The sequence below is a fragment of the Coenobita brevimanus genome, chromosome 63 (assembly GCF_032717465.1).
Source record: "Coenobita brevimanus isolate Jiangsu-jjx chromosome 63, ASM3271746v2, whole genome shotgun sequence".
Lineage (NCBI taxonomy): Eukaryota > Metazoa > Arthropoda > Malacostraca > Decapoda > Coenobitidae > Coenobita > Coenobita brevimanus.
The window spans coordinates 37873426-37899814 of NC_137016.1; the positions used below are offsets into that span (position 1 = coordinate 37873426).

The 26389-nt window shown below is 41.6% G+C and overlaps 2 protein-coding genes across 2 annotated transcripts in view; one reads left to right on the forward strand and one right to left on the reverse strand.

Annotated features, from left to right (window-relative positions):
* Window positions 1-192: 192 nt before the first annotated feature.
* On the reverse strand, window positions 193-21656 carry LOC145404332 (uncharacterized). Its single transcript, XM_080275852.1, has 14 exons — window positions 21583-21656; window positions 15117-16402; window positions 14753-14915; window positions 14231-14338; window positions 13629-13911; window positions 11879-12033; window positions 9536-9714; window positions 9080-9188; window positions 8032-8290; window positions 6522-6628; window positions 5486-5680; window positions 4260-4412; window positions 3437-3646; window positions 193-1439 (listed from the first exon to the last, which is right to left on the reverse strand). The coding sequence occupies exons 1-14, from the start codon at window positions 21607-21609 to the stop codon at window positions 495-497; spliced, it is 4179 nt and encodes a 1392-aa protein (XP_080131978.1). The 5' UTR covers window positions 21610-21656; the 3' UTR covers window positions 193-494.
* Window positions 21657-22399: 743 nt separating this feature from the next.
* LOC145404333 (sterol O-acyltransferase 1) overlaps window positions 22400-26389 on the forward strand; it is a 28417-nt gene continuing 24427 nt past the window's right edge. Inside the window, exon 1 of the mRNA XM_080275853.1 lies at window positions 22400-22433. Coding sequence (XP_080131979.1) covers window positions 22409-22433 — 25 coding nt within the window. The 5' untranslated portion in view covers window positions 22400-22408. The remainder of the gene's footprint in view (window positions 22434-26389) is intronic.

The window sequence follows — 26389 nt, forward strand, 5'->3', positions numbered from 1 at the left end:
CCTCATAAACTAACTACGGACTGAGTCACTGGCCCCTGTCGCCTAACTAAACTCAACTCGACTGAACATACATATAGGTACAAAAAATATTCTTAATATTTACAATGTATAGCCAGCGAGTGGACTGCAACAACTGGACCAAGCAGTGCCTTTCAGGCATTTATTAAAAAAAAAAAAAAAAGGGGGGGGGGATTAAACTCTAGTGACTGGTCATACCTAAGATTTGTGCAAGAAGTGGTTATAAGACATTGTGCTTGGAAACAAAACTCACTATTGTAAAGGAAATATTTTATGTATTGTACAGTATAACCACTGAAGCAAAATACAAATCTTTGAACAGATTTGTTATGTCTTACTTAACTTCTTACAGTGCAGATATGGCATCAAACAATTACAGGCAATTACAGGTTCATATAATAACCAATATTTATACCCATACATCACTTCCTTAAGAAAATATATGCACATTCTTTGCATTGCTTAAGGCCATAACTTTAGTCAGCAGTTTCAATTGCAGTATTGGTTAGAACGCACAGTTGCTGGAATATTGTGACCTGCTCAGCTAGTGGTAGGTATGATATAACATTCTGGTATGAAAGCAGTCCCTCCCCATCTCCCTTTTCCTGTTCAGTTAGCTCCGATGTCACCAACCGTAGCCGCAGCACGTCAAACAGTTTATTCCACTCTGATTCATCAGCTGGGAGGACATACTCCTCTGTGGCCTCCTCTTTTACCCCTCCTACTACCCCCTCCTGTACTACATAAGTCCCTGGTTCTCCTCCCTCCATTAGTACAGTGGACTGACCTGAACCATCACCCCTCAGGAGCACTGTTGGGGTCCCATGCCGTGCTCCTGTATGTAGCACAGTAGTTTGAGTCCCGCTCCCACCACTGCCACCAGAGACGACCAGCGTGGTACCTTCAACCTCCCCCTTGAGTTGGGTCTGACAGAATTCCTTCATATACTGGTCCACAGTTAGTGTTGCTCCCTCTTCCAGGTTAACTCCTGACTGCCCCACTACATTCCCTCCCACAGCATGCCCATCCTCCCCTTCACCCTCACCCTCAATAGTAACCACCTCAGCATCAGCCCTGCCCCTTATTGTAGACCCACGAACCTGGAGTTCTGGTACTTCCTTAAGGCGCTTGCGGTTACCATTACGAGAGAGGAAGCTGGTCTTGTCTCGAGCATGGCGCTCCATGACTCTGTTCATGAGGTCTTGTGGATGATCTGTCTCAGCATGGGTGTGCTGTGGGTAGTATACCATCTGTGTCTCACCATCATAGTCCTCCGTGACAGGATTGTATTGAACCTTGAGATGGATGCGAGCATGACAGTTGCTTGATCGCTGGATCCGTACGAACCACCGACGCTTCTGCTTCGCTGGTGAGTCACTCTCACTGCCCTCACCCTCTCTTTTCTCCTTAGACTGATCAAACTGCAAGATATTGGAGGAAAATATATCTGATTAATTAGAAAAAATTAATTAACTAATATGGGGAAAAAAATATTGTAATATATATATATATATATATATATATATATATATATATATATATATATATATATATATATATATATATATATACAGTAATCACTCTAATATCCGGACGCCCAATATCCGAACATCCCCACTATCCGGACATAAGAATGTTTCACACTGTACTTTTTTTCCATACTATACTTACCTCATTTCACTCATTAATGTCCTTTATTGGTGTGAATAGGGTGTTAGGAGCTATGCATGTGCAGTAGGAAGGTGTTTTTCTGAGTTAGGCTAGGTTAGGGTCCATAAGTACCAGTCCAGGAGCCAGTCACCAGAATGTTTATTATTGTAAGAACCTACTTCTAAACCCTCATTTTATGTTTCTTTTGCATTTATTTCAGTCATTTATGTGCCTTATTGGTGTGATTTGGGTCTTAAATAGGTCCTATGCATGTCCAGAGGGAGTTGTATAGGTGTTTCTCTGAGTTAGGGTCCATAAGTACAAGTCCATAAGCTGGGGCCCAATATCCGGACAGAGCCAATATCCGGACCTACCTATGGCTCTATTACGTCGGATATTGGAGTGATTACTGTATATATATATATATATATATATATATATATATATATATATATACACACACACACACACACATATGGGAAAAAATGATACAAAGACATCATGGATGCAAATGACGAAAAAACAGGACATGGATGTGTATAAAACAATGCAGTCAACAAGGAATACTTCCATGGGAATAGTGTTGTCAGAGTTACCAGTACATCATGTGTTGGATGGCTTGCCTACAGTATAGTATGGAGTTCAGAACTCTTGAAGGACTGAAATGTGAACAGATTTTTACTAGGCAACTCCAATGACAGCTTTTCTGTCATGTTCTTGTATTCCTATATCTGCATCTTACTCACCCCTCTTAGGTAACAGGGCTGTTGATTAAAATGATAATTAAACTGATCTAAATTCTCTGCTTCAACTAAAAAGCCAATACCAGAACAGTTATGTAACTCAATGTATGGGGAACTACTGACTTGTACAGTCATATAAAAGATTATTAACCCCTTAACTACACCAGCGACAAATATCTATTCTATTCTGGCTAGCATGATAGTATTTTTTTCAGCTTATCAGAGATATTTTGTACTCAGGAAGATCTGTTGTCCTCGAGACATTAACAGACCAGAATCCCACAGTACATACTGATAATTGTAGCTGAAACTGAACTTCATCATATCTGAATGTAGAATGGACATATGAAAGAAGGCATCGAATGATCTCCTGAGACTGGACTTCAAGATTTGGGGATCAGAATGGAATGTTTTACAAACCATGCCCTTGAAAAAGAGCCATTATTTAAAAAACACCTAAGACAGTGCTGTGCAAAGAGAATGTGATTAGAATCTGCAAGGAGAGAAAACGTCTCTCCTCTTGCTTCAACACAAAACTTGAACTTAGTGTTAGGTATATACCAGCAGCTGGCAAAACACACAGAATGGGTGTTTCAGAAATTGGGTTAGGAATACATAAAAGTAGAATCCAGGTTCAGGTGACTTGTAAACAAACACACTACACACCTGACCTGTGGAAATTGCACAACCAGTCACTTTACCACAGAATTTTGCTGAAGTCAATCACTCTTTATCATAATAATCACAAACTTTTTTTTAATCCATGGAATGTGGGGTTAGGTACAGTCTAGTGGAAAAATAAGTAAATAAATAAGCCAAGGTAGACCTGATCAACACTTTTCTCAATCAATTTGGCCACACACACATTCAACAACCTCCGAAGCCTGCAAAATCATGACTCTACCTCACAATGTATAATTTTCCATACTCATGTATTTCACAATACACATCAGCTGGAGTCAATCCAATAATGATATCCATTCTTTATATCATCATAAAAAAAACGGTAAATCTATTTCACAAACCTTAGCTGTGTGGAAACGGTGGCACACCATTTGTATGAGTTTCATGTCATTCTTCTCAATGCGCGTGGTGTCCCTGATATAGCGCACATTATACTTCTTCTCCTCGCCCGTCAGCCACTGGTAGAACAAGTTGAGACTCTTGAATGTCTTGAACTCCTTGGGCACTATGATCTTGTGCACCTCCTCCATGTGACGGAACAACAGCTTTACCTACAAGAGTTAAGGATCAAGATTAAAATGGTGTTGATTTAACCCCTTCAGGTTTCCTGCCCACAATCGTGGCTTTATTGGTACGGGTCTCCTGGCCAAGATCGTGGCTCGCCTATTTGCCTCCATCTCAAAACTGTGACAGGAAGCTGGTGAATGTTATCAGTACTTCTCTCAATATTTACTCATTTCTTGGGAATTTGGACAATCCAACTGAGAAAAAACAAACACAGGTGATGAAGGATATGACAAGCTAAAAAATAGTAGGGCTTGGTAATATCATGGGTAAACATAATGAATAATTAGGTCAGGATCTACATATTACAGTACAGACAAGTCAGGATGGTATGATAGACTCACTAGTCTTGTATGGCAGCAGGTCTAGACGAAACCTTTGCATTAAAATCTGAAGGCCTAGATATGAGATGAAGAGTGTAAGGGAAGATGGCCATCAAAAAACACATACATGCTATTTGTTGGTGGTACAACAGCAGTGCTGAAGCTGTGAGTTGCTACAATGGGTGAAAAAAAGGCTTTCAAAAATGTAACTTTCAATGCACCTGTCAATTCTACCTCTAAATTTATTATAAATATCAAAACTATCAGACACACTGACCTGGTAGAAAGAGAGGTGGCTGCATCCTGGCTCCTGACATTTGAAGTTGCCACCTCGGGGTACAGACGGCTTGTTGCTGGGGCTGACCTCCGTACAGACCTCACGCACGTGCTTTAAAAAGTCTGTGTGCTTTGAGAACACTTGTTGACACTCCTGACAAAAAGAAATGGATGATCATTATACATAAACCATACATGCACTAAACAACTCATGAAAATAAGTACGCCTTACTCAGAACTAATTACCTACTTCTACAGTCGTACAAGAAGGAACACAAGTTTTCATGCACTGGTCTTCCTGAAATTACTGATATGGATACTCTCTAAAACTACTACCATGAATTCTGCAAGGCTGCATCTGGTTAAAAGACTACCAACATAAGGTAGTCTCCAGGACTGGATCTGAATAACCTATGATATGAAAATGCTTGTATCCTCAACCCATTCTCTTCCTGCCTCCCTCACTCCAACTGTCCCTTGACTCCCTGATCCCATCCCTTCCTCTACCTTCCTGACCCTCTCCTTCTACCTCCCTGACACCATCCCTCCTTCTACTATCCAGACCCCATCCCTCCTTCTACCTCCCTGATCCCATCTCTCTTTCTACCCCCCTTGACCCCATCCCTATTACCTCCTAAACCCATCTCCCCATCTGCCTCCCTTACCCATTTCCTCCATTTCCCTCACCCCTCACTCACTTAGCTCTCATCCTATGGGAGGTGAGAAACTTGTGATGCCACTCCCATATGCTCCAACCACTATCCTAACCAACCAAGGGGATGAACTGGTATCTATACCACATCTCTATGGCTCCTCCCACTCTATCATAATTATCAGACAATGAGAGGTGCCAAAACTCATGATGACAATCCCATCTGCTCTGCCCACTAATCAGGGCCCAGGAGAGACATCTAGGCATCCTAATGTTATGAAACATCCTAGGCCCTCTATCCTTCAGCTGTGGGGACTGTCCCCCTTAAAAAAAAAAAAAAAAAAAAAAAAAAAAAAAAAAAAAAATCCTATTGAATGAAAAGATATCACTTACAGTATAGTATGTAACACTGAAGATTATTTTGTAATACACACCTTAGCCTGGACCCTGATGTTTTACTACTACATGTATTCACACCTCCCTCTCCCAGGCCCTGCCACTAACTCCACACATACAGCTGCATGGCACCTCCAATAAAATATATTTTATGCACAAGAAATCTATGCAATGCCCACCTTGCACTGCCAGCTCTGGCGTGGCTTCTTGCGAATAAGGACAGTCTTTTCTGGAACGTTATCATCCATCCGTCCATCAGCCAGCTGCAGGAGGCCCTTTGTGTCCTTCACGCGGATGTCCACGTCAATGCCCAGGTCCAACAAACACCCATCTTCATCCGTCTCAACCCCGTGGTGCTCGATGTAATGTTCAACCTGATTATTGGAACAAAAATATAAAATTTTATGAGAAAATTTGGTGCGACCTGTAACTCCATTACTCTGATGACACATTTTTGTTCAATGTAGTGTAAAACCTCAGTGTCAGAAAACAGCAACTAATAAAGGAAATAAAATGTGAAGTTTAACTTTCTCAGCCAGATAACATATTTTCCTTATATTCTTGTCACTACCAGACGACAAGGGAAATAGAGTTATTTGTAATGCCTTCTATCCCATGACTTATGGTACTCTGTTCAACCTCAGTAGTCTGAAAAATGGAAAATAATAAAGGAAATAAAATGTAAACTTTAACTTTTTTAATCTGGTAACTACTTTTCATTACATTCTTGCTACTGTGAGGTGATCTTATTCAACTTACGGAGGAACTATAACTGTGAAGGGATTAATGACGGCTACCAGGTATGTCAAACCCCTTCACTATGACTGTACAAATCCTTCTCAAATTGAATGTTTCCCCTTCCATAACATTTATCCATTGCCAGACACCTAAACCACGTAATGGTTCCCAAAAACCACCTCCACATTGCCCTGTCCTCTGCCATTTGGCTGGTGTCCCTCCAACTCACACATTCTCTCTCTCTCTCGTCCAACTCACACACCCACTCTCATAGATCTCTCCATTCCATGCCTCCACTTTACCCATGGTCCCTTCCTTGCCTTCTCTCCCTCCACCTCACTCACATACTCTCCTAGTCAGTCCCTCATTCTCCAGAGCAAACAAGACCATATTAATCACCGAATATAGTAATAAGCTAGAAGGGACATGGTGATGCAAGGTCTCCTTAGCTAATGAGAATATTAGCTATATACTCACCATGTCCTCCTGTGAAGCCATTTCTTCCCCACAAAAGCCACATTCCCTGCTGGTGTCATCATTCTGGTCTGGCTTCAGGCGCCCAGGATGGTCCTCCTTGCAAGATTCTGAGGGCACATCATCATTATCATCACGATCACCACAATGGTCATCACTAACCTAATCATCATCATCCCCACCAATACCACTACCATTACCCTAATCACCATCACCCCCATCAATACCACTACTATTACCCTAATCATCATTATCCTGACCTTTTTTTCTGCCTAAGGATGGAAGGATGGGATGAGGCAGGATCAAGAAAGCAATGAAAAACAGAAGAGGGTGAGAACTAATCAAGGGTAAGCTAACTGTAACAGGTCACACACTCTCAGTTACCATTCAAGCCCCTGCACAGTATCATGGCTAAATGTTATGAAGGAAAACATTAATTCATTCAATCTCACAAACCTCTTTATGAACCATAAACTTTACCCTCTCATGCCTTTGGCACATTATATAGAGAGGATGGTCCATACATAGCACTTCTCTTTCACCCCACTGGGCGGTTTATTGTGTGCTGCAGCAATGATTCAGTCATTGTTATCAATGCCTACTTGGCAACATTAAATCATTTCCTACGCCCACTGCAACACCCACGCCCACACCATCAAAATGAGCTGTCCCTGCACCATATACCGTAAGAAAGATAGCTTGCAAGTTTCTAGTGGAGTACTATTTACAAACCACTCTGCATTATAATCTTGCTATCTCCATGTGATTTTACTCAGCTTAAAAAAGGACTCTCATACTGAAGTCATTGAAGCTGTATCTAACTTTTTCAATTTAAAGTCTCTCAAGCTAAATAAACTTGTATAAAAAAAAAAATATAGGGTTACCCCTGCTGGGATGATTCTCTGTAACGCAGTTTACATCCTGTGTCATGGTTTTACAACCAATGTAAATTGTAACTAATGAGGCTTGCAGCTAGGGCCATGCAGACCTCCACTGACTAAGGTTTGCAGCTTGGCAAGGGTTAAGATTCTTCAATACTCAATGGATAACTTGTTTAAGATAAAATATATTCTAAATTAATGAACAATGAAAACTACGTAGGACAGTTAGTGAGCCAAGACTACTGTATTATGGGGAAAAAAAATAATAATCATTTTATATATATATATATATATTTTCCACCTAGGAATGGGGTGAGGCAGGATCTAGAAAAGATGGAATGAGAGAGTACAAATGCTAGAGAAATATGATGAGTTTCTTCTCTCTTTCTTCATACATGAGGTGATATTCATCAATCCATCATCCAATCTGCTCCTGCCCCATCAGGAGCACAAGGGCCCAGGGCTCAGCTACTCTGTCTCAATATTTAAGTCAGGGAAGACCAGTTTCACTTGCCCCCGAGTGGAATTATCTGGGCAATAAACCCCAACCACCTCTGGATGGAAACCTTTGCAAGCCTCATGCAGTTGGAGAGCCATAACCAACTAAAATAAACACACACACACACACACACCTTGACTATCTTGCTGAGTGGTTTTATCCCCTTCTTCCATATCCTCCAAAATTTCTTCTTCTTCCTCCTCCTCCTCTGGCTCTCCCTCCACTGCCTTTCTCCTGCGCACAGGTAATGTCTTGCTGGGTATTTCCACGTGTGTGCTATCTGCGCGTGCCTGAGTTTCAAGCTCCTCTAAATGCGTCAGACTGAGATGTTCCACGAGCAGATTCCTTGTCAACAGCACCAGTGAGCACAGAGAACACACATATGTTGCTGTCTGTGGATATCAAGCAAGTCCTTTCAATAAAAGATGTTTCATTAGCACAATGAATAGAGGCTTTGAGTAAAGAAATGGGTGAATTCACCACTCGAACAAAATACTGACTTTTACATCATTGTTTTCTCTATCTTACAGCAAGGAATGGTTTGGTTTGTCTGCCTTTACCTTACTAACACTTTTAACTTATTCAAATGGTCAAAAACTTGTGGGCCTGAAATGCATAAACTTCAGATCTTATTTTCTCTAATCTTGATCTTGGCTAATTTGCCCCTGTTTTCTCAACACCTCAATTAATACCTTCAATCCAAAGACACACTTTAATTATCATATCTTCAAAAAATTACAGTATATTCAGCTTAAGAGGCATATTTTAGCATAACTCCTTAATTCTCATGATAATTTTCCTTTTTAATTCTTGCTACCTCCACATTTAAGAATGACTTCTAACAGTGAAGGTCTTACTGAATGCTCTATCTAACAACTCATGTTCAAAAAGTCTCACCTACGCTATATAATAATAGCCTGAAGGTAGCAAGAATAAAATAAAACAAATAAGCCATTGGACCGATGAGATTAAGGGGTTAGGCTATGTCACATCCAACCCAGATGTTAGTTGGCATAGGAAGGAGTTTCATAACACTGTAGCCCATGCAAGATGCCCCACTGAATGACAGCAGATGCAGGCAAGAACTTCTTAGTATTACAATGATGCAGATTTCCCACCCATGCCAGAAAGCATTTGATGTGGATGCAGCCTTAAGGATGATTCCAGGTTGGGTAATGTACCTGTCCCTGGAGTCGTGTAAAAGTTTCCTGGAGCCGGGCCGTGTGCTGCAGGACGATGTGCTCCAAGAACGTTTCCTCTGCCTCATAGTTTAGGCTACACACAGGGCACCTGCATGGACAAAGGCAAATGACTGCAGCTAATCAATCTGATGAAGAGGGATGCCTTCATATGGTGGCACTGATATAACTAGGCAACTCACCTGCCTTGTTATACAAATGTCCCTAAACTACTTCTCTAACCCTGCAAGGAAGATGGTTAACTACAGGAGAAGAGCAGTTTAAGTATGCAGTCCACAGGGTTAACATTTAAGATGAGCCTGAGGTTGCATCTCCTGCTACTAAGCATCACTATCACCATCATCCCAACCTCTTTTTCCCACCTGAAGATGGGGTGAGGTAAGTTCTAGAATGCAAGCAAAAAGGAACTGAACAGCTGGTTTCTCCTTTAAACCTCACCTGAAAATATTTTCTGTGCCATTAACCTTGCCCTGGAGGACCCGGTGAGCATGTTGGAGGTCAGCGCCATGTTCTGAGATAACATGATGTGCCAGAGCAGCCTTAGTGATGAACATCTTCTGGCAGAGCCCACACACCAACGACCACGCATGAGGCGGACGCCCTCGCCCTCGAACACCCTATGGAACACATCAAGACATTGGTAACTCAAAGATCCTTCATATTATACAATACCACTAATGATGCCTTTCTACATCCAAGAACCTGCTAAGGAAAAATGGAAATGAATATTGTCAGAGTATATTTTCTAAATCTATTTTCATTCACCACTCTCTTCCATCTACTATTCTCCCATGGAAGATAATGCTCTTATCAGGGTTAATGTGATAGTTTTGCAATGACAAAAAATTTGCTTCTTAACTCATTTAATGGAACATCTAAATAGGTATTGCCAGCTCTTGGGGTAAATGGTTCACCATTTTTTTTAAATCAAACTCTTTCATTTACTGTTCTGCCAGAAGGAAAAAAAGGGATTATTTAAGTAGGATATGTCAGTACAGTAGCAACTAACACTGGTTCACGTGTATTGCTATGGGGTCTGAATCATTTGACTGGCCAATACAATATGTATCACTGATACACCAAACTGATAAATGATACATACAGGATCACACACTGTTAATAATATCCAAATTTTTGTCTTTAATGACACAGAAATGCTCTAATTTTTTATTATTTTGATTTATAATATTCATATATTTTCACTGTAAATTCCACCATCACCACGCAACAGAAAAAAGTTGAAAAATAGTTTTCTTACTAAACATGCATTAATTAGTTTGTGTTTATAAAGTCTGGCAACTAATCCAGAATACACTAGATTGGGGGCTAAATGGGCTTAATACATCAATATAAGATCCCTGGCACTAATAAAAGTAATCACCAAAGCCAGAAAGTTGGTTGAACCGGGTTGGGTTGGTGCCACTCAACCTCCGAAATCTTCAAGGGTACTGACAGCTGAGCAGCTGTGAGCCAGTGAAAACTGTTACTTGCCCCCGCACTCCTAAGTCAGTGTTGTTAGCATAACAGAAAAATGTCTGAAGTTAGTGAGGAATGTTATTACCTTCCATTTTACTTTGGTTGCATGCAATGACTTCTCAGTGCTGCAGGACGTACAGTAGATCTATATCACTGGCATTTTAGAGGGGGATGTATATCTATGGCCCTAGTGCAGTGTGGATTAATACCCCCCCTTAAATGCATTATTGTGTAAATAGATATATATGCATTATTGAGTACGATAGATAGAGCCAGGATTCCGGGAGCTTGAATGATGAGTGAATGGAAGCGTGGCCCATTGGAGTGGGCAAACTTGGGCTGTGTGGACATTGCTACTCTCACCCTGCCCTAGGGTGGGATTGGAGGTCAGGATGATGATGATGAAACGATGATGTGTACATGTAAACAGTGATACATACAGTACTGACTATGCACACATAAGGAATAAGGTGAGGATATTACTGTGCCAAATACAGTACAACCCCCTAGTACGTGCCTATATGGGCGGCAGAGGACGTCGTGTACTAGGAATTCGCATACTGTGAATACATAACCTTATGGGAAAAATTACATATGGGTGGCACCCCTCCTTCAAGGGCAATCCTTGAGACACCTTTCAGACCTAAGTACTGAACTATACAGGGAAACTATCTAAGACATATTACCTAAGATAAAGTAAACCTACAAGATTATGGCTTTACTAGGTAAATCATTGGTAGTGGGTGGTGGCGACAATCATCCATTCACTTGATGTAGTGCTCCCTACTTCTTCTTTAGCCTTTATCATTCTTTTTCTCTGCCTGCCCTCCTCTCTTGCTATATCTCCCATCTTTCCTGTCACTTCTTATTGCTCTTCTTTCCTTTACAGGTGGCTTTACATTGAGTGACAAGCCAAATGGTTTCCTGTAAGCCAAGAAACCATTTACAATGCTGGGTGGTAACCATATAACCAACCCATACATGCTCCCTACGTGTCAACAAGTGGGTTGGTGGAGGGTTAGTGCCCCTCCCCATAAAACCAATAACTCAAAGTCAAATGGCCACCCCTTCGGGATTATGGCATCTGGCAATAGACAGACAGATGGACAATAGGTATACATATTAACAGGAACATACTGGTAATGTGGTCTGCCAAAAACCAGTACAAACCCATGTATTACTGGTCCAACGATATACTAATCAAGTATAATCTTGTACAGCACCATGCCTCATGTCCTACACATACACACACACACAAAAACACTGCAGATACTGTATATACCAATGTAAGATATAGCAACATACCTTAGAGTCTGCCACAAGGGCAGTTGGCTGTGGTTGTCCCTCTTGGCTGGCAGTCTCAAGACTGAGCTGGACGGTGTGGGCCAGACCTGTGGTGCTGCGAACTAAACCCTCGTTGTCAGCCACCAAGAGTCCTCGTGAGTTCCCAACTGGATATGCTGTCGTGACAAATATTGGGAGCTTGGGTAAGTCCTTGTAAATATGCATGGTCTTTTTTTTGCATGCAAATCCACACAGTAAGTTACAGAACATCTGCCTTGAAGGTTCTATTGCTACCTATACAGCTGACATATATGAATTTTCCTTGTTATGGCTTGGTTGATGGGGGCACTCACCATCCACTCACTCAATGCAGTGCTGCTCTCAGATGCCTGCCTTTTCCTTTCTTCCTTCCTTCTTTCCATCCTTCCTCTTCTGTCATTCTTTCCTTCACTCTTTCTTCTTTCTGTCTATGGGTGACTCTACACTGAGTGACAAGCCAAATGATTTCCTGTATACCAGGAATCCATTTACTACGCTGAGTGGTAACCACACAGCCAAATTATAGCACCTGGTGGTTTAGTGGGTAATTAAGGTGCTCCAATCAGATTAGTCAGTGCAGGTTTATATCAAACGGGAGTTGGGGTTTATTGCTCACATAATGCCACTCAGGGATGAACGAGGCGGGTCATTCTTATCTTAAATGTCAGGACCAACTTCCCTAGTCCCAGGCTCCTAGGATCCTCATGGAGCAACACAGGATTGGATGATGAATGATGATGAATGAATGAATGTATATTACTGGTTGTACAGAAATAATTCATGCTATACTTTGGAACACATCCTTAACACATTATGAGAAATTACTGTAGCAATATGTGACACCCTGGCACCATTTTCTAAGTGTGATTTGCAATTATGATAATTATTGCTAGAAAAGTATGGCTGAGTAGCCTTGAAGTAAGTTTAATATGCTACTAAACTGATAAGCAACATTTTGTTTCATATTGTTTCATTTTTAAAGGCTCCAACATGCTTGCATGCGTCGGACGTGGCCACCTAATGGCGGCTCTCCATGCTGCACGATCTATTGCAGCCTCCCTGTTCAGTTCCTTAACCCTGTGGTCACACTTAATGACCTTGTCCCATGTCTTTCTCGGTCTACCCCTCATAACCCCACCCCCAATATTAACACTTCTCACCTTCCTCACCCATTTATCATCCCCCATCCTCTCCACATGCCCAAACCATCTCAATCGACCTCTCCTCATCACAACACCAATACACTCCAGTCCCATCCTACCTCTCAACTCTTCCATCGTAAACCCAGCCCCGCCAGACCTTGCACGCAGGGACGCACTACACATCCACCTAATCATTGTCATTTCTGTACGTCTGGGCCTGCGAATATCCTCCTCCTTTACTGCCCAGGTCTCACTACCATACAGCATTACACTCCTAACACACACTGCATACAAAGACCCCTTAGCACGCTGGGAGAGTCCTCTCAATGTCAAGAGAGGCAACAGCTCCCTGAACTTCTTCCAACCACTTCTCATCCTAGCCACAGAGCTAGCTCCAGCCCCACCTCCAGCATACAACATGTCTCCCAACCTCATAATAAAAAACATAAAACAATTAATGTGCAGTTAAAATGTTGATCATTACCTTCTTCACTAAGCTCTGATGATGCATTGGCTAATTGTGATTTGCTGATGTGTTGATGAGTAGCCTTGAAATATACAAGGCAGAATACAGTATGCTGAATACTGACCTCCCTCAAAGAGTTGTGATGATGCCTTAGCCGGTCCCCGCGGTGTGGCATGGCTACCTCTGCCTGGAGGTCTCCCCCGCCGGCCGGCTCCACGACCACGGCGGGGAGGTAAAGGGTCGGGGTCAGCAAAGGGGTCCTCCTGTGACTCCGGCTCATCATCATCCTCATCATCCTCTCCCTTCTCCTCCATACGTGGCCCAGACAGGTCGTGGACGGACACCTTGGTACACCGCTTAATGTGGCTGGAGTACTGTCGCTCCTTACTGAATGTCCGATCACAGTCCTGATAAGACATACCATATCTCCATCGTTTCTGATCTCTCTCTCTCTCTATCTTTCTTTTTTTTTTCCTACCTCAGGATGGGGTTAGAGTATACCATCACCATTAATGGAAAGAGTACAAATCATAAAAAATCAAAATTAACTATTTCTATCTGATATTTTAATTTATCCTTGTCAACTCCACATGACGTAAAGCTTGATACAGCCAAACGTTCTTGCTACAGTCAAGGTTCCTAAGCCAAGTAAAATAATCTGGGGACGAGTACTAAATAAATCACACCAAGAAGGTTACAATCAGTATGAAAAGACAGTTGGCCCACCTGACACCTGAACTGCACCGCCTGTTCGAGGGCAGGGTCCAGCTCCACCACTTCCATCTTGCCTCGCTTGGCCGGCAAGTCACCGTCACCTATGTCGTCTCCTTTCCTCTTCACGCCAACAATCATCAAGTCAGGTTATACCATCACGTAAATGATAACGCATAGCAACACAACCCATTATACACATATTCCACACTCCAAGTAAGGCAGAAGTTGTTTAATAAGTTTTTAAATACAACCTGGATGGAACATCAAATGGCTTTTTGTCTCTAATTTACTGATGACTAAACAATAAAAATAAACAAAACCAATCTATTCCAACAGGGCCAAAAATTCAATGTGTTAATGAAGGCCAAAGTATATATTACCACAATGAACTGCATCTACTGTATTACACAAAGTAGCTATGATTAATAAAGTCCACAAAATTTATACTGAAAATAAAAGAAACAACTTGCATAAACTAAACTTCAGAATAGGCTACTTGTGATAAATGGCCAGTGGCACAGGCAAGCAACTGACCTTGACTGGAAGTGACTTCTTACGGTAGGGACTGTGGTAGCACTTGAGGAAATGCTGGGATATTTGTGGTCGAGTTTTGAATGTCATTTTACAGAACGAGCACATGTACAATGGGGCTTTCTCAACTTTTACTTCCTCCTTTTTGCAGCTCCGCATGTGTTTCCTGTAATCATAATATTTATTCACTTAAACTGAAAACAAGCAACTGATGAGTAAAAAGTCTGATAAAATGTGAATTTAGAATTCATTTACAGTGGTTTCCTTTCAGTATGAAGAAAGCAGTTAACATTTCATCAAAATATAAGACAATAAGATGGTATACAGGTACTGTAATGAATAAATAACAGAAAAAATATTGACATACCTTAAATATAGAGGCCTCATGAATTTACTGTTACAAGTAGGACATTCATAGAGCCTTTTAGTGTCTCCTGCATCACCATCATCTTCATCATATCCGTCTAGTGTCTGTGAGGTGTGTGAGGAATAACGTACTGGTTTTTTCAACGTGCCGTCTGACAAGTTGATTTGTACGTGTTTCCTGACAGGTTCGTTTTGTCCCACGGTGGCAGAGGTAGCTGTGGTCTTTGTGTACTTGGTGGTGCCCTCTGGGATGATCACACGAAAAATATTCCCAGGAGCCAGTCCCCCTTCACCCTCCTCCTGATGCCTGGTAGTTAATGCTGTCCCCTGCATGCTGGTCTGGCTGGCTCCTGCTTTAATCACAATGTGGTTCTTGCTCCCTGTGGAGATGAGCTGGGGTTGTGCCACACTTACAGGGGTCCCTCCAACCTGAATCAAAAAGTGACCCTGGTTGGCCTTGACTGGGGATGCCTGGTTAGTCTGCACAACGATTTTAGTAGGTGTGTTGCTGATGGTAGAAACTCCACCCATCGTTACATTGTTGCTCACCACTCCACGCTGTACAAGGGTGGGAGTAGTGAGGGATGAGTGATGGCCTCCATGGGTTGTGTTGATGGTGCTGGTTGTGACGATGATGTTATCGGAGTGCTGGGTGGAGGTGATAGTGTTGGCCGAGGAGTGGAAGGTCTCATTCACCAAGTTTCTTAACAGCATCTCGCCTGAGCTGGGGTCAAGGTCACTTTCTTCTGCCATCATACTCTCTTCCTTGGTAATCTCCTCACCACCACCATGATGCACCAGCCCTAAGATCTGCTCATTATGCCCATACTGCCCATTTTCTAGGTCATCCTCCTTTATGATGACCGGGTCATTGGTCGTGGCAGGCTGGCAGGAATTTTGTAATGCCCTGAACTCCCCTGACCCACCACCTTCTTCCATCATTGCCTGTGAATCTTCCATCATCACTCCGGACTCACTAACTGGTATGGCATCATGGTGAGACTCCTTGATCACCACCTGCGACCCGTCCATCACCACCTGGGACTCTTCCATTATCACGTGGGAGCCATCAATGATGGCCGCACCTTCCTCCATCACCACCTGTGCTCCATCTATCACCTGTCTTCCATCTATGACAACAGCCTCAGCTTGAGTCATGATCACTTGCTGACCATCACCAGTTGAGTCCTTAGTCCCAGATATAACCATCTGGCCTCCTAGTAGTGCTGGGGACTCCATGGTGTCCTCCTCATCTCCTGCCATCACTGATGTTGCACCTTCACTCACCTAAAAATAATAAACTATAAAGGCACACCATACCAGAAGAATGTATACCTCTCCCATCATCAGTAGTCATAAAGGGTGTTCATTTGGTTAGCTAGATATAAAAATATGTTAAACAACCTTACTCAAATGATATGGTGACAGAGATCATCATCTCGCAGTGGTACTTATATAGGTCACCTCTGCTGTTCAGTTATGTAAATGTCCCTCAACTCCCTCTCTACCCTCGGAAAAGAGGATGGTTGATTGCAAGACAAACAGCTTCCTGAAGTCTAACGAGTTCACACTCGTGGAGATGGAAAGGAACTTCTACTACTACTACTGTACTACTACCACCACTGCCTATAGAACTACTAATCAGAAGCTGTTTTATTTCCCAAATATTTAATTCTCAATGCTGACTACAGAACATCGTTCTTCTTAGAAGTACAACCTAGTAGTGAGGAGGTTAGCTATTAAAGGCTACAGCTAACCCTTCCAGTTCCATATACTGTATAACTTCCCTTTGTCAGAAAAAGCAATACAATGCTTAATTTTAATTTCACTTTGCCTGATTATATGTCTTTTACTCAGCATTACCTTCAAAGTTATTGAAACCGATATTAAATTTTTTCTAACCCATTCTGGTGCTGGAGAGGGACACCTTCATGTGGTGGCACCAAAGAGACTCTTACTATATAAATTTCTCTTGCAAGTCCATAATAACTAATCTAACTCTGTCAGTACCGGTACCAAGTCAAACGTCATCCTACAAATGGAACTTGAATGTATGCACAAATATTCAAAGGGAAATACAGCATTACAGAAATGTGTGTGTGTGTGTTTCAGATTAATACACTGTATATCATAAAAAGCAAACACTGATAATCTTTAAGGAGCCATAAGACTACCTTATTTTGCAATTTTGTTTTTTTCTTTACCTTACCTCTTCATGGGATTCTTTTAAGTATTTTCTGTCTTCAAGATTTAACATTTTTATTACTTTTAACCCAACAACTGTGGCATTAGATTTCCTGGTCTACCCCACCATGGGTAAAAAAATAAAATAAAATAAATAAATATATATATTTTTAGCTTGTATGAAATGAAAAAGTGCATGGAAAAGCACAGGAAAAGCAAATATTGGCCTAAGTTCATTATTATTTTACCTCAGTTCAGCTGTGGTGAAGTACTGTAATGAGAACATATAGGAGAAATACCGGTATGTTGATCTACAGTTGGGGAAAAAAAAAAAAAAAAAAAAAAAAAAAAGCTTGCTCATATGATGTACATTGCACCTATAAGTTTTCCATCATATGATATACATCGCAGCAATCAGGTTAAGTGTTAAAAAGTGGAGTTTGCAATCCCTAACAATGCCAAAGACATATGGATGCCACCTTGTGATGCATGAAGACAGACAGATCACCATCTAAGAGCATCATTTTTAAATATTATCCTTATCAGCACCTATTTATCCAAACCAACCAAAATTTTTGCAACAACCCAATTATACTTATCCTAACCTTCCCCATTGTATGTTAACCTAACCAGGTAATCCTTACAGGAACATGGAAACACCTTATTTTGCAGTGTTCTGTTTTACCATACATGCTCCCTACGTGTCAACAAGTGGGTTGGTGGAGGGTTAGTGCCCCTCCCCGTAAAACAAATAACTCAAAGTCAAACGGCCACCCCTTATGGGATTATGGCATCTGGCAATAGATAGATAGATAGACTGTTTTTCCCATCCCTTAGCTCTTCATGGGATTCTTTATATAGGCCTATATATATATATATATACGTCTATCTATCTATCTATAGCCCGACGCCCTAATCCCGCAAAGGGTGGCCGCAGACAAAACGCCTCCAAGTCACTCTGTCACCCACCATTTGACTCCCCTCCCCCCAACTCACCCCCCCCTCCCTCATATACCTCTCAACTCCATCCCTCCACCTCATCCTCGGTCTACCCCTCCCTCTCCCTCCCTCCACCTCACCTACATACACCCTCTTAGTCAGTCTTTCATTCTCCATCCTCTCCACATGTCCAAACCACCTCAGTGTATTTCTCCTAATCTTTCAACCACATCCACATCTACCCCACAACGTTCCTTCACTTCTTCATTCGTCAACCTGTCCCTCCATGTCACTCCACATGCTCCTCTCAAGTAACTCATTTCCACTGCTCTCACTCTTGACTTGTTCCCCTCTTGCAAGGTCCACGCCTCGCTTCCATACGTCAGGGTAGGGATCACAATACCATCATGCAGTGACTTCTTAACTTCCATACTCACCTCCCTATTTCTCATCACTGCTTTCAGTGTGCCAACAACCTTCCTTCCCTGCTGTACCCTTTCACGTACTTCATCCCCCAAAGTTCCATCCTTACTCATCACACTACCCAAGTACTTGAATGCACTCACATTCTCCATATCCTCACCATCCAACCTCACTGCACACTCTGTGACTTCATTCCTCTCAAACACCATAACTTTACTTTTGTTTACATTAACTTTCAGCTTCCTCCTCCTACACACTGTCCCAAATTCATTCACCAAACCTTTGCAACTCCCATTCATCTTCACTCAACAATACTGTATCATCAGCAAACAGCAACACCGTAAGCTTCCAAATATCACCCTCATTCATTAGGGCCACCCCGACATCCACTGCCCTACCTTGTACCTCCTTTACGACCCCATCCATATATATATTAAACAGCCATGGAGACATTACACACCCCTGTTTCAGTCCCACATTGAGATCAAAGAACTCACTCAGCTCTCCATCCACTCGCACCGTAGCCCTAGCTCCCTCGTACATACTCTTCACAGCACTCAACAATTTCCCCTCCACTCCATATATTCTTAATACCTTCCACATACCTTTCCTATCTATTCTGTCATAAGCTTTCTCCAAGTCCATGAAGGCAGCGTACACTTTCCTTCCCTTCTCTAGATACTTCTCCACTAAACATCTTAGAACAAATATCTGATCTACACACCCTTTTCCCTTCCTAAATCCCCCTTGTTCTTCTCCAACTAGCTCCTCTGTCATATGCCTCACCCTGTCAATGAGTATTCTACCATATATTTTACCAGTCACACTAAGAAGGCAAATACCCCTATGGTTACCACATACTTCTCTCTCCCCTTTTCCTTTGTACAGAGGAACAATTATACCTGATTTCCAGTCCTCTGGAACCCTTCCCTCTTCCCAAGCCGATCTACACAACTTCCATATCCACTCCACAACAATCTCACCCCCATACCTAAGCATTTCACCACACACTCCATCAATTCCTGGGGCCTTTCCCAGCTTAATCTTCTTCATCGCTTCCACTACTTCCGACCTACTGATCTCTTCCTCCCTCCTCTCATCTCTTCTTCTCCCAGCCATTCCCCAACCACTTATACTCACACTGCTCTCACTCTCTACCTTCAACAAATCCTCAAAGTGCTCCTTCCATCTCCTCAATTTCTCTCTCTTCTCCACCAACAATCTATTATTCCTATCTTTCACTCCCCTACTATTTCCCCTTTCACACTGCCTTACTTTCTTTACCTCCTTCCAAAACAATTTCTTACTCTCCCTCCATTTCACACTCAGATTCCTCCCAAACTCTTCATCCACTTTCTTCTTACTCTCCTTCACCAGTCTCTTAACCTCCCTTCTCCTGCTCACATATACCTCTCTCTTCTCTCTCTCATCATATATATATATATATATATATATATATATATATATATATATACCGGTATATATAGTCTGATTGAGTTTTCAAGTTTCAACTATTTTTTTTTTAAGTGGTGAAAAGTATTTTTAAAAAGTGAGATTTGTTTACAGACCAACACCATCTCACCATCTTGTGGTGCGTGAAGACAGCTGCTACCTTAGAACGCCATTTTTGAATGAAATTACCCTCATCAGTGCCCTTTCTCCAAGTCTAACCTAAATTTTCATGACTCAACTTAGTTTATCCTAAACTAACCTATTTTGTTCTAACCTAACTAATTCTACGCTAACCTAACCAAACATCCTAATCTATCACTTATGAAATGATATTTTCCATGTTATTGATGAATCCTCTTCATACTCAAAAATGAACTTCTGTGCACTAGTGACAGAATCAGTTCAAAGGTAGGGATTTTTTTTTTTTCTTTATGAGGCGGTCCTACATCTTATGGATTACCCCAAACCAAACTTATCTTGAGCTATACCTCGTGTACCGGGTAATCTTAGTTTCCTTGTTTACTGATGGATGTTCTTACCCATAAAATGCACTTCTGTAAACATTTATGAATTAATTGAATCAATTCAGTTAGGTGAAAATTTTTGCTAATGTTTGAGGTGATCCTATGTCTCCTTTATCTAAAAATCCATTAATGTACTGTCCTTAAGATTTTTTTAATCCATAACATTAGATTTCTATTAAAAGACAGCTGAATCCCACTAGTTTCAAAGGGTAATGTGACAAATTTCATATAAGTAACTGGTCCTGTCCACTCCTTCCTCATCCTGCCTATGGTACACTGTAGGTTAAATCTCACTGTTATCCATATCCATTTAAATGCAAATGAATATTTAGTATAATGTGAAACCATACTGACTAGCAACTGGAAATGGTTGTACAAAAGCATAAACTGACCAATCTGATGATCATGCTGCCAAGTTTACCAAGGAATTACTTCTCCCTCTTCTTCAACAAGTGGGAGCTAGAGTCTGCCTCCAAAAACCCTATGCACTCCTAGTATCTATACTTCACTAGACATCCCTTTTAAAGGTAAAAATTTATTTATTTCATGAAAGTGATGGCACCACGTTACGATACTGCCAAAAATTTCAGAAAACATCCTTCAAGCGTGCTCAAGCAAGGACTCTCTAGGGCTGAAAATGCATCAACTTGCGATCAGGCAACAATTATAAGGAGGATAACTGATATAAATTCATTGCTAATTACAAAATAAACCAACACAGTGCTCGTCAGTTAAGGCATTAGCACAAAAAGGCAGATATTGCAGCATATTTCAAACTTGGCGCGGCCTCACACCCGACGCTACTGCGCCTCAGACCACCGACGAAAACATGTCGATATTTTCCAGCGCCATTACTGCAGCCATTACACATTTCACACAGGGAGCTGAAGTTTTCCCATCTCTGAATTCCTGTGATTTTTGTCAAACCAAATATAACTGACAAACCTCACTAGATTCGTTGAAATTTTCCATTATTTTGACAAAATTCGGCCGCTTCCCGCTTCATGTCGAGGAAAAACAACATGGCGGTATGCACTGGACAGCAACACTTAGTACTTGGTAAATAAATAATATAATTTTCCTTGTAAACTTTCCAACCGGTAGCATTTTCCTTGTAAACGCGTTGGAATAAACGAATAATTATTTTTAGCGTTATATAATCATAAATCTAAAGGTGATAAACGAATATACGAGGGTAGTTGACAATCAGCCTTGGTAGGCAAATGGACGTCTTGTGATTGGTCAATATCGCTCTGTCGCGTGACGCAATAGCATGGATGCTCGCGAACGTATTGGAGATCGTTCTTCTCAGGAAATTTGTATCGCGTTAACAGAGATGCTATATGAATGTATCATATAAATTTTTTCCTACCGTACTCAGATTCAGCATAATCATACGTCTTTTCAGATAATATATGACCGTGCTTCGATAAAGAAGTTAACATTTTCATTTTACGATTGAAAGCACGAATATCCGGATTCACGAACGCTATACTTAGCGATCTATAGCACGCACGATTCACAAGCAAAAAAACATAAGCAAGCACTATAATCAAACTTGAAAAAGATCATCATCGAAATAGAGACAAAACGAACGCACAGACATGACGGCATATAAAGTAAACGCTAAATAAATATTTCCACAAGATACAGGTACGATAACTTTGACGAGACTGGCAGTGCACTTGATCCCACAGTGTAAACACAAGTGCGTTGGAGGGTGGGTGGTAGGAGAATTCTCTGTGGAAGTGGTTAACTTGACGTTCTCACCATGAACGGAGATTTAGCTTCACCTGGTAAGTACAAGTGTCAGACATGCATAAATGTATCGGATGGTGGTAAAAAGTATAATATTGACAGCTTACGTGGTTCATAAAGTTAACAAATGGATTAGTGGAACTGAGACGATCGAGTGACCTAGCTTGACAGGTCAGGACAAATTAACACCACGTCACCTGTAATACGACTGTAATTTGCATATAGTATTAGTCAGTGTTGTAAAGGCGTAAACATGGAATTTACACAGAAGAATTGAGGATAATACGAAATATTCATTCAGCTAATGCAACAACCTTATATTTAGAAACGAGAGAGAGAGAGAGAAGGTGGGGGGGGGCAGACAAAGACAGAGTAGTTGATTCCTACGTATTTTTCCAAACTGGGTCAAATAATAAGACGTGTGACAGTAGGAATTTCCTGTCGGGTTTCCCTAGCACTAGTGCACTGACAGACGAGGGTTATCAGAGCTTCCGACAGGCCTTACAAGACAAGCCAACCGGAAACCGCTGTCCTAATCCCAAGCACACACACACACACGCACACACACACACACACACCTGTCCAACCCTCCTCCCCCCCAAAAAAATGTCCAACCCTCCCCCCCAAAAAAAAAGTTAAAAGTTGATCAACCCCCTCTGTTATTCTGTATTGTGTATGTATATAGTGTGTATGTACGTATAATGTGTGTACAGTGTATGTATGTTTAATGTATGTGGATATTGTATGTATGTATGCACCGGCTTACACACACACACACATCATAGGGACATAAAGTGTTTTTCTTAGAGATTTTTTTTTTCCTTTTTACATCATAAAGTTTTCTTATGTGACTTTAATATCAACAGAGTTCGTCAATAACAAAGGATACTGTGGAAGAATGTCCAAAATAAATCGCATAGGAAGAGGTGTTACGGGATAAATACGAGACAGACAGACAGCACATGGACCATCCCTCTCTCCATTAGTTTTATGACCTTGACCTTTGACCTTTTTCGCACGTTCTTGTTCCCCTGATAGTGTGCTCAGTATTCCAAATCTTGTGCAAATCCATCTAACGTTTCTCCCATTATATTACTAACAGACAGACAGACACACAGAAACAGACAGAGATAAATAGATAGACAGACAGATGCACAGAAACAGACAGATAGATAGAGATAAAATAGACAGACAGACGCAGACAGAGAGACAGATAGAGATAAAATAGACAGACAGACGCAGACAGAGAGATAGATAGATAAAATAGACAGACAGACACAGAAAGAGATAGATAGAGATAAATAGACAGACAAACAGGCACGACACATAATAATAGATACAGTAGACAGACAAATGAGCCCAAAACATAATCATCTTGTACACATGTGCATACGTACACAAGCGCTCCTAGTTATTTAGTTGTATTATAGGAGGAGAAGCGCACACACACACGCACACACACACACACACACACACACACACACACACACACACACACACAAGCTGATAAGGCTCACAACAGGTAAAAGGAAGTGATAACGATGAGACGGCAGTGGTAATAGGAACGTGAACTGCTCTGAGATGGAGTGAGAGGAAGAGACAAGGGTTCCAGGTGCCATAAGAGGCTTCGTAACACCTCTTCCTTAGCGATTTACTCTGCATAGGTGGCCCCTAGATGAAGAAAACCGTCTGGAAGAATAAAACAATAAAATAAAGGTTATTGGAGGGAGGAAATGATACCACTTGTAATATGGGGCTCAGGTGTGTGTGTGTGTGTGTGTGTGTGTGTGTGTGTGTGTGTGTGAGGGGGGAGGGGGGTCGAAGAGGAGGAAAAGGAATGGCATGGAGAGAGGAGAGGAGATTGGTTATATAAGATAGGCTTATGGGAAGGGGAGAAGAGGGGAGGTAAGCAATAGGGAGGAGAAGGAAGGGGAGGGGTCATAGGGTAGAAAGGGGATGAAGAGATAGGGGATGGGGTGGGGAGAGACGGAGGGAAGTGATAACAGATACGCGAGTTCTATGGAAGGGGGTGAGGGGAGAGAGAGAGGGGGAGGAAAGAGAAGAGGGCTGTGAGGGGAAGGAGGGGAAGGACAGGAGAGGGAAGAGATGGAGGGGGAGGAAGAAGAGATGTGAGGGGAGGGAGGGGGGGTCGCGGGGGAGAAAAGAGATGGGTTGGGGAGGGGAGGGAGGGAGATAATAGGTATGTGTTAGGCTTAGGTAAGGGGGTGAGGGGAGAGGTGGAGGGGGAGGAAGAACAGGGCTTTAAGGAGATAAGGGGAAGGAGAGAGAGCGAGAGAGAGAGAGAGAGAATAGCAGCTAGAATTAATGTGTAGTTACATAGTTTTGCAGACCACACAGAACTTATGATCCTTTCTAGGTGATGAAGAGACAAAAAATGAAGAAGGGGAAGAGGACAGAGGGGAGGGGAGAGGGAGGGAAGTTAAAGGGAAAGGGGGAGTGAGGGGAAAATCAGATCAGAGGGAGGGATGGGTGAGGGGAGAGAGGATAGAAGAAGGAGGGGGAAGAGGAGATGACGAGGAGAGGAGAAAGGATGAAGGAAGAGGAACGGGCGATGGAGGAGGTGAAAGGAACACAGGGAGGGGAGAGGGAAGGGGGAAAGAAGACAGGAGGGGACAGGACGAGAAGGAGGGGAGGAGGAGGGGGGAAGCGGGAGACGTGAGGGAAGAGGGGGGGGGAGGATTCAGACGGGGAACCACACTTCTACGTCTTCGTCAGCAGCTCAGCCTTCAGTCATATTAGGTCGTCTTCACTGTTTTCTTCCATCACTTCACTCCAGCCGGGGCTCATCTACACTCACACCCCCGGCAACCACCAACCACGTGGAGTTTGGTTCGTGGCAGCTTTCTGGCTGCGACTTAACCCACTTTTCACCTTCATTTGACTAAACGAAGGACAAATTTACCATGCTTAAGTTTAACCTGGTGTATGGATTTTTTTTTTAACTCTCTCTCTCTCTCTCTCTCTCACACACACACACACACACACACACACACACACACACACACACACACACACACACACACACACACACACACACGATTTCAGTCGGCTGAGAAATAATCTTTAAATAATGAAGGGGTTTATTAAGTCTGCATCCCCTGTAATTCCACCCTTTTAAAAAATCTCTTCTAAGTTTAATAAAAATCGTTTGGGTTTAGCAGGAATAAAACATAAAAATCGTCTGAGGTTAGCAAGAAAAAATAAAATAGAAGTTCGCAACAAAAATAAAAGTCGTCTGGAGTTAGCAAAGAATAAAAATAATAAAATCGTTTCGAGTTAGCAGCAAAGAATAATAATAATAAAATCGTCTCGAGTTAGCAAAGAATAAATAAAAATCATCTAGAGTTAGCAAAAAATAAAAATAAAATCGTCTGGAGTTAGCAACAAAAAATAATAAAATCGTCTGGAGTTAGCAATAAAAATAAAATCGTCTGGAGTTAGCAAAGAATAAAAAACACAATCGTCCTTGGGGAAAAAAAAAAAGTGTTATTGCTGCTGGGCAAGTGTTACTGCTTCTGTGAGCAAATATTTTTACTGTTACTCACCCAAGGACGGTTTGCAGTAATATATGAACAGAAATATTAAACTCTCACTGTTCACTACTACGGGGCAATAGTTCAGTCTGCAGATTGATGATGATGATGATGAGGAGGAGGAGAATCGTATCGTACTGTATCGTTTATAAGAGCTCCAATATGCATATGCCGGCCTTGGTCACGTGTTGACGATGATTAAGAAGAAAAAAAAAAGAATGTCAATAATAATACTACAAATGCAAATAATAATAATAATAATAATAAATGAATGAATAAATAAATAAATAAATAAATAAATAAATAGATAAAATAGGCTTAACTTTAGTACTAAACGGCTCAATGTTAACCAAGGCTGTTGTGGTAAATATAGGCAAATATTATACAACAATGATCAGCCAAGGTGTTCTGAATAATGTAAATGTATAATAATAATAATA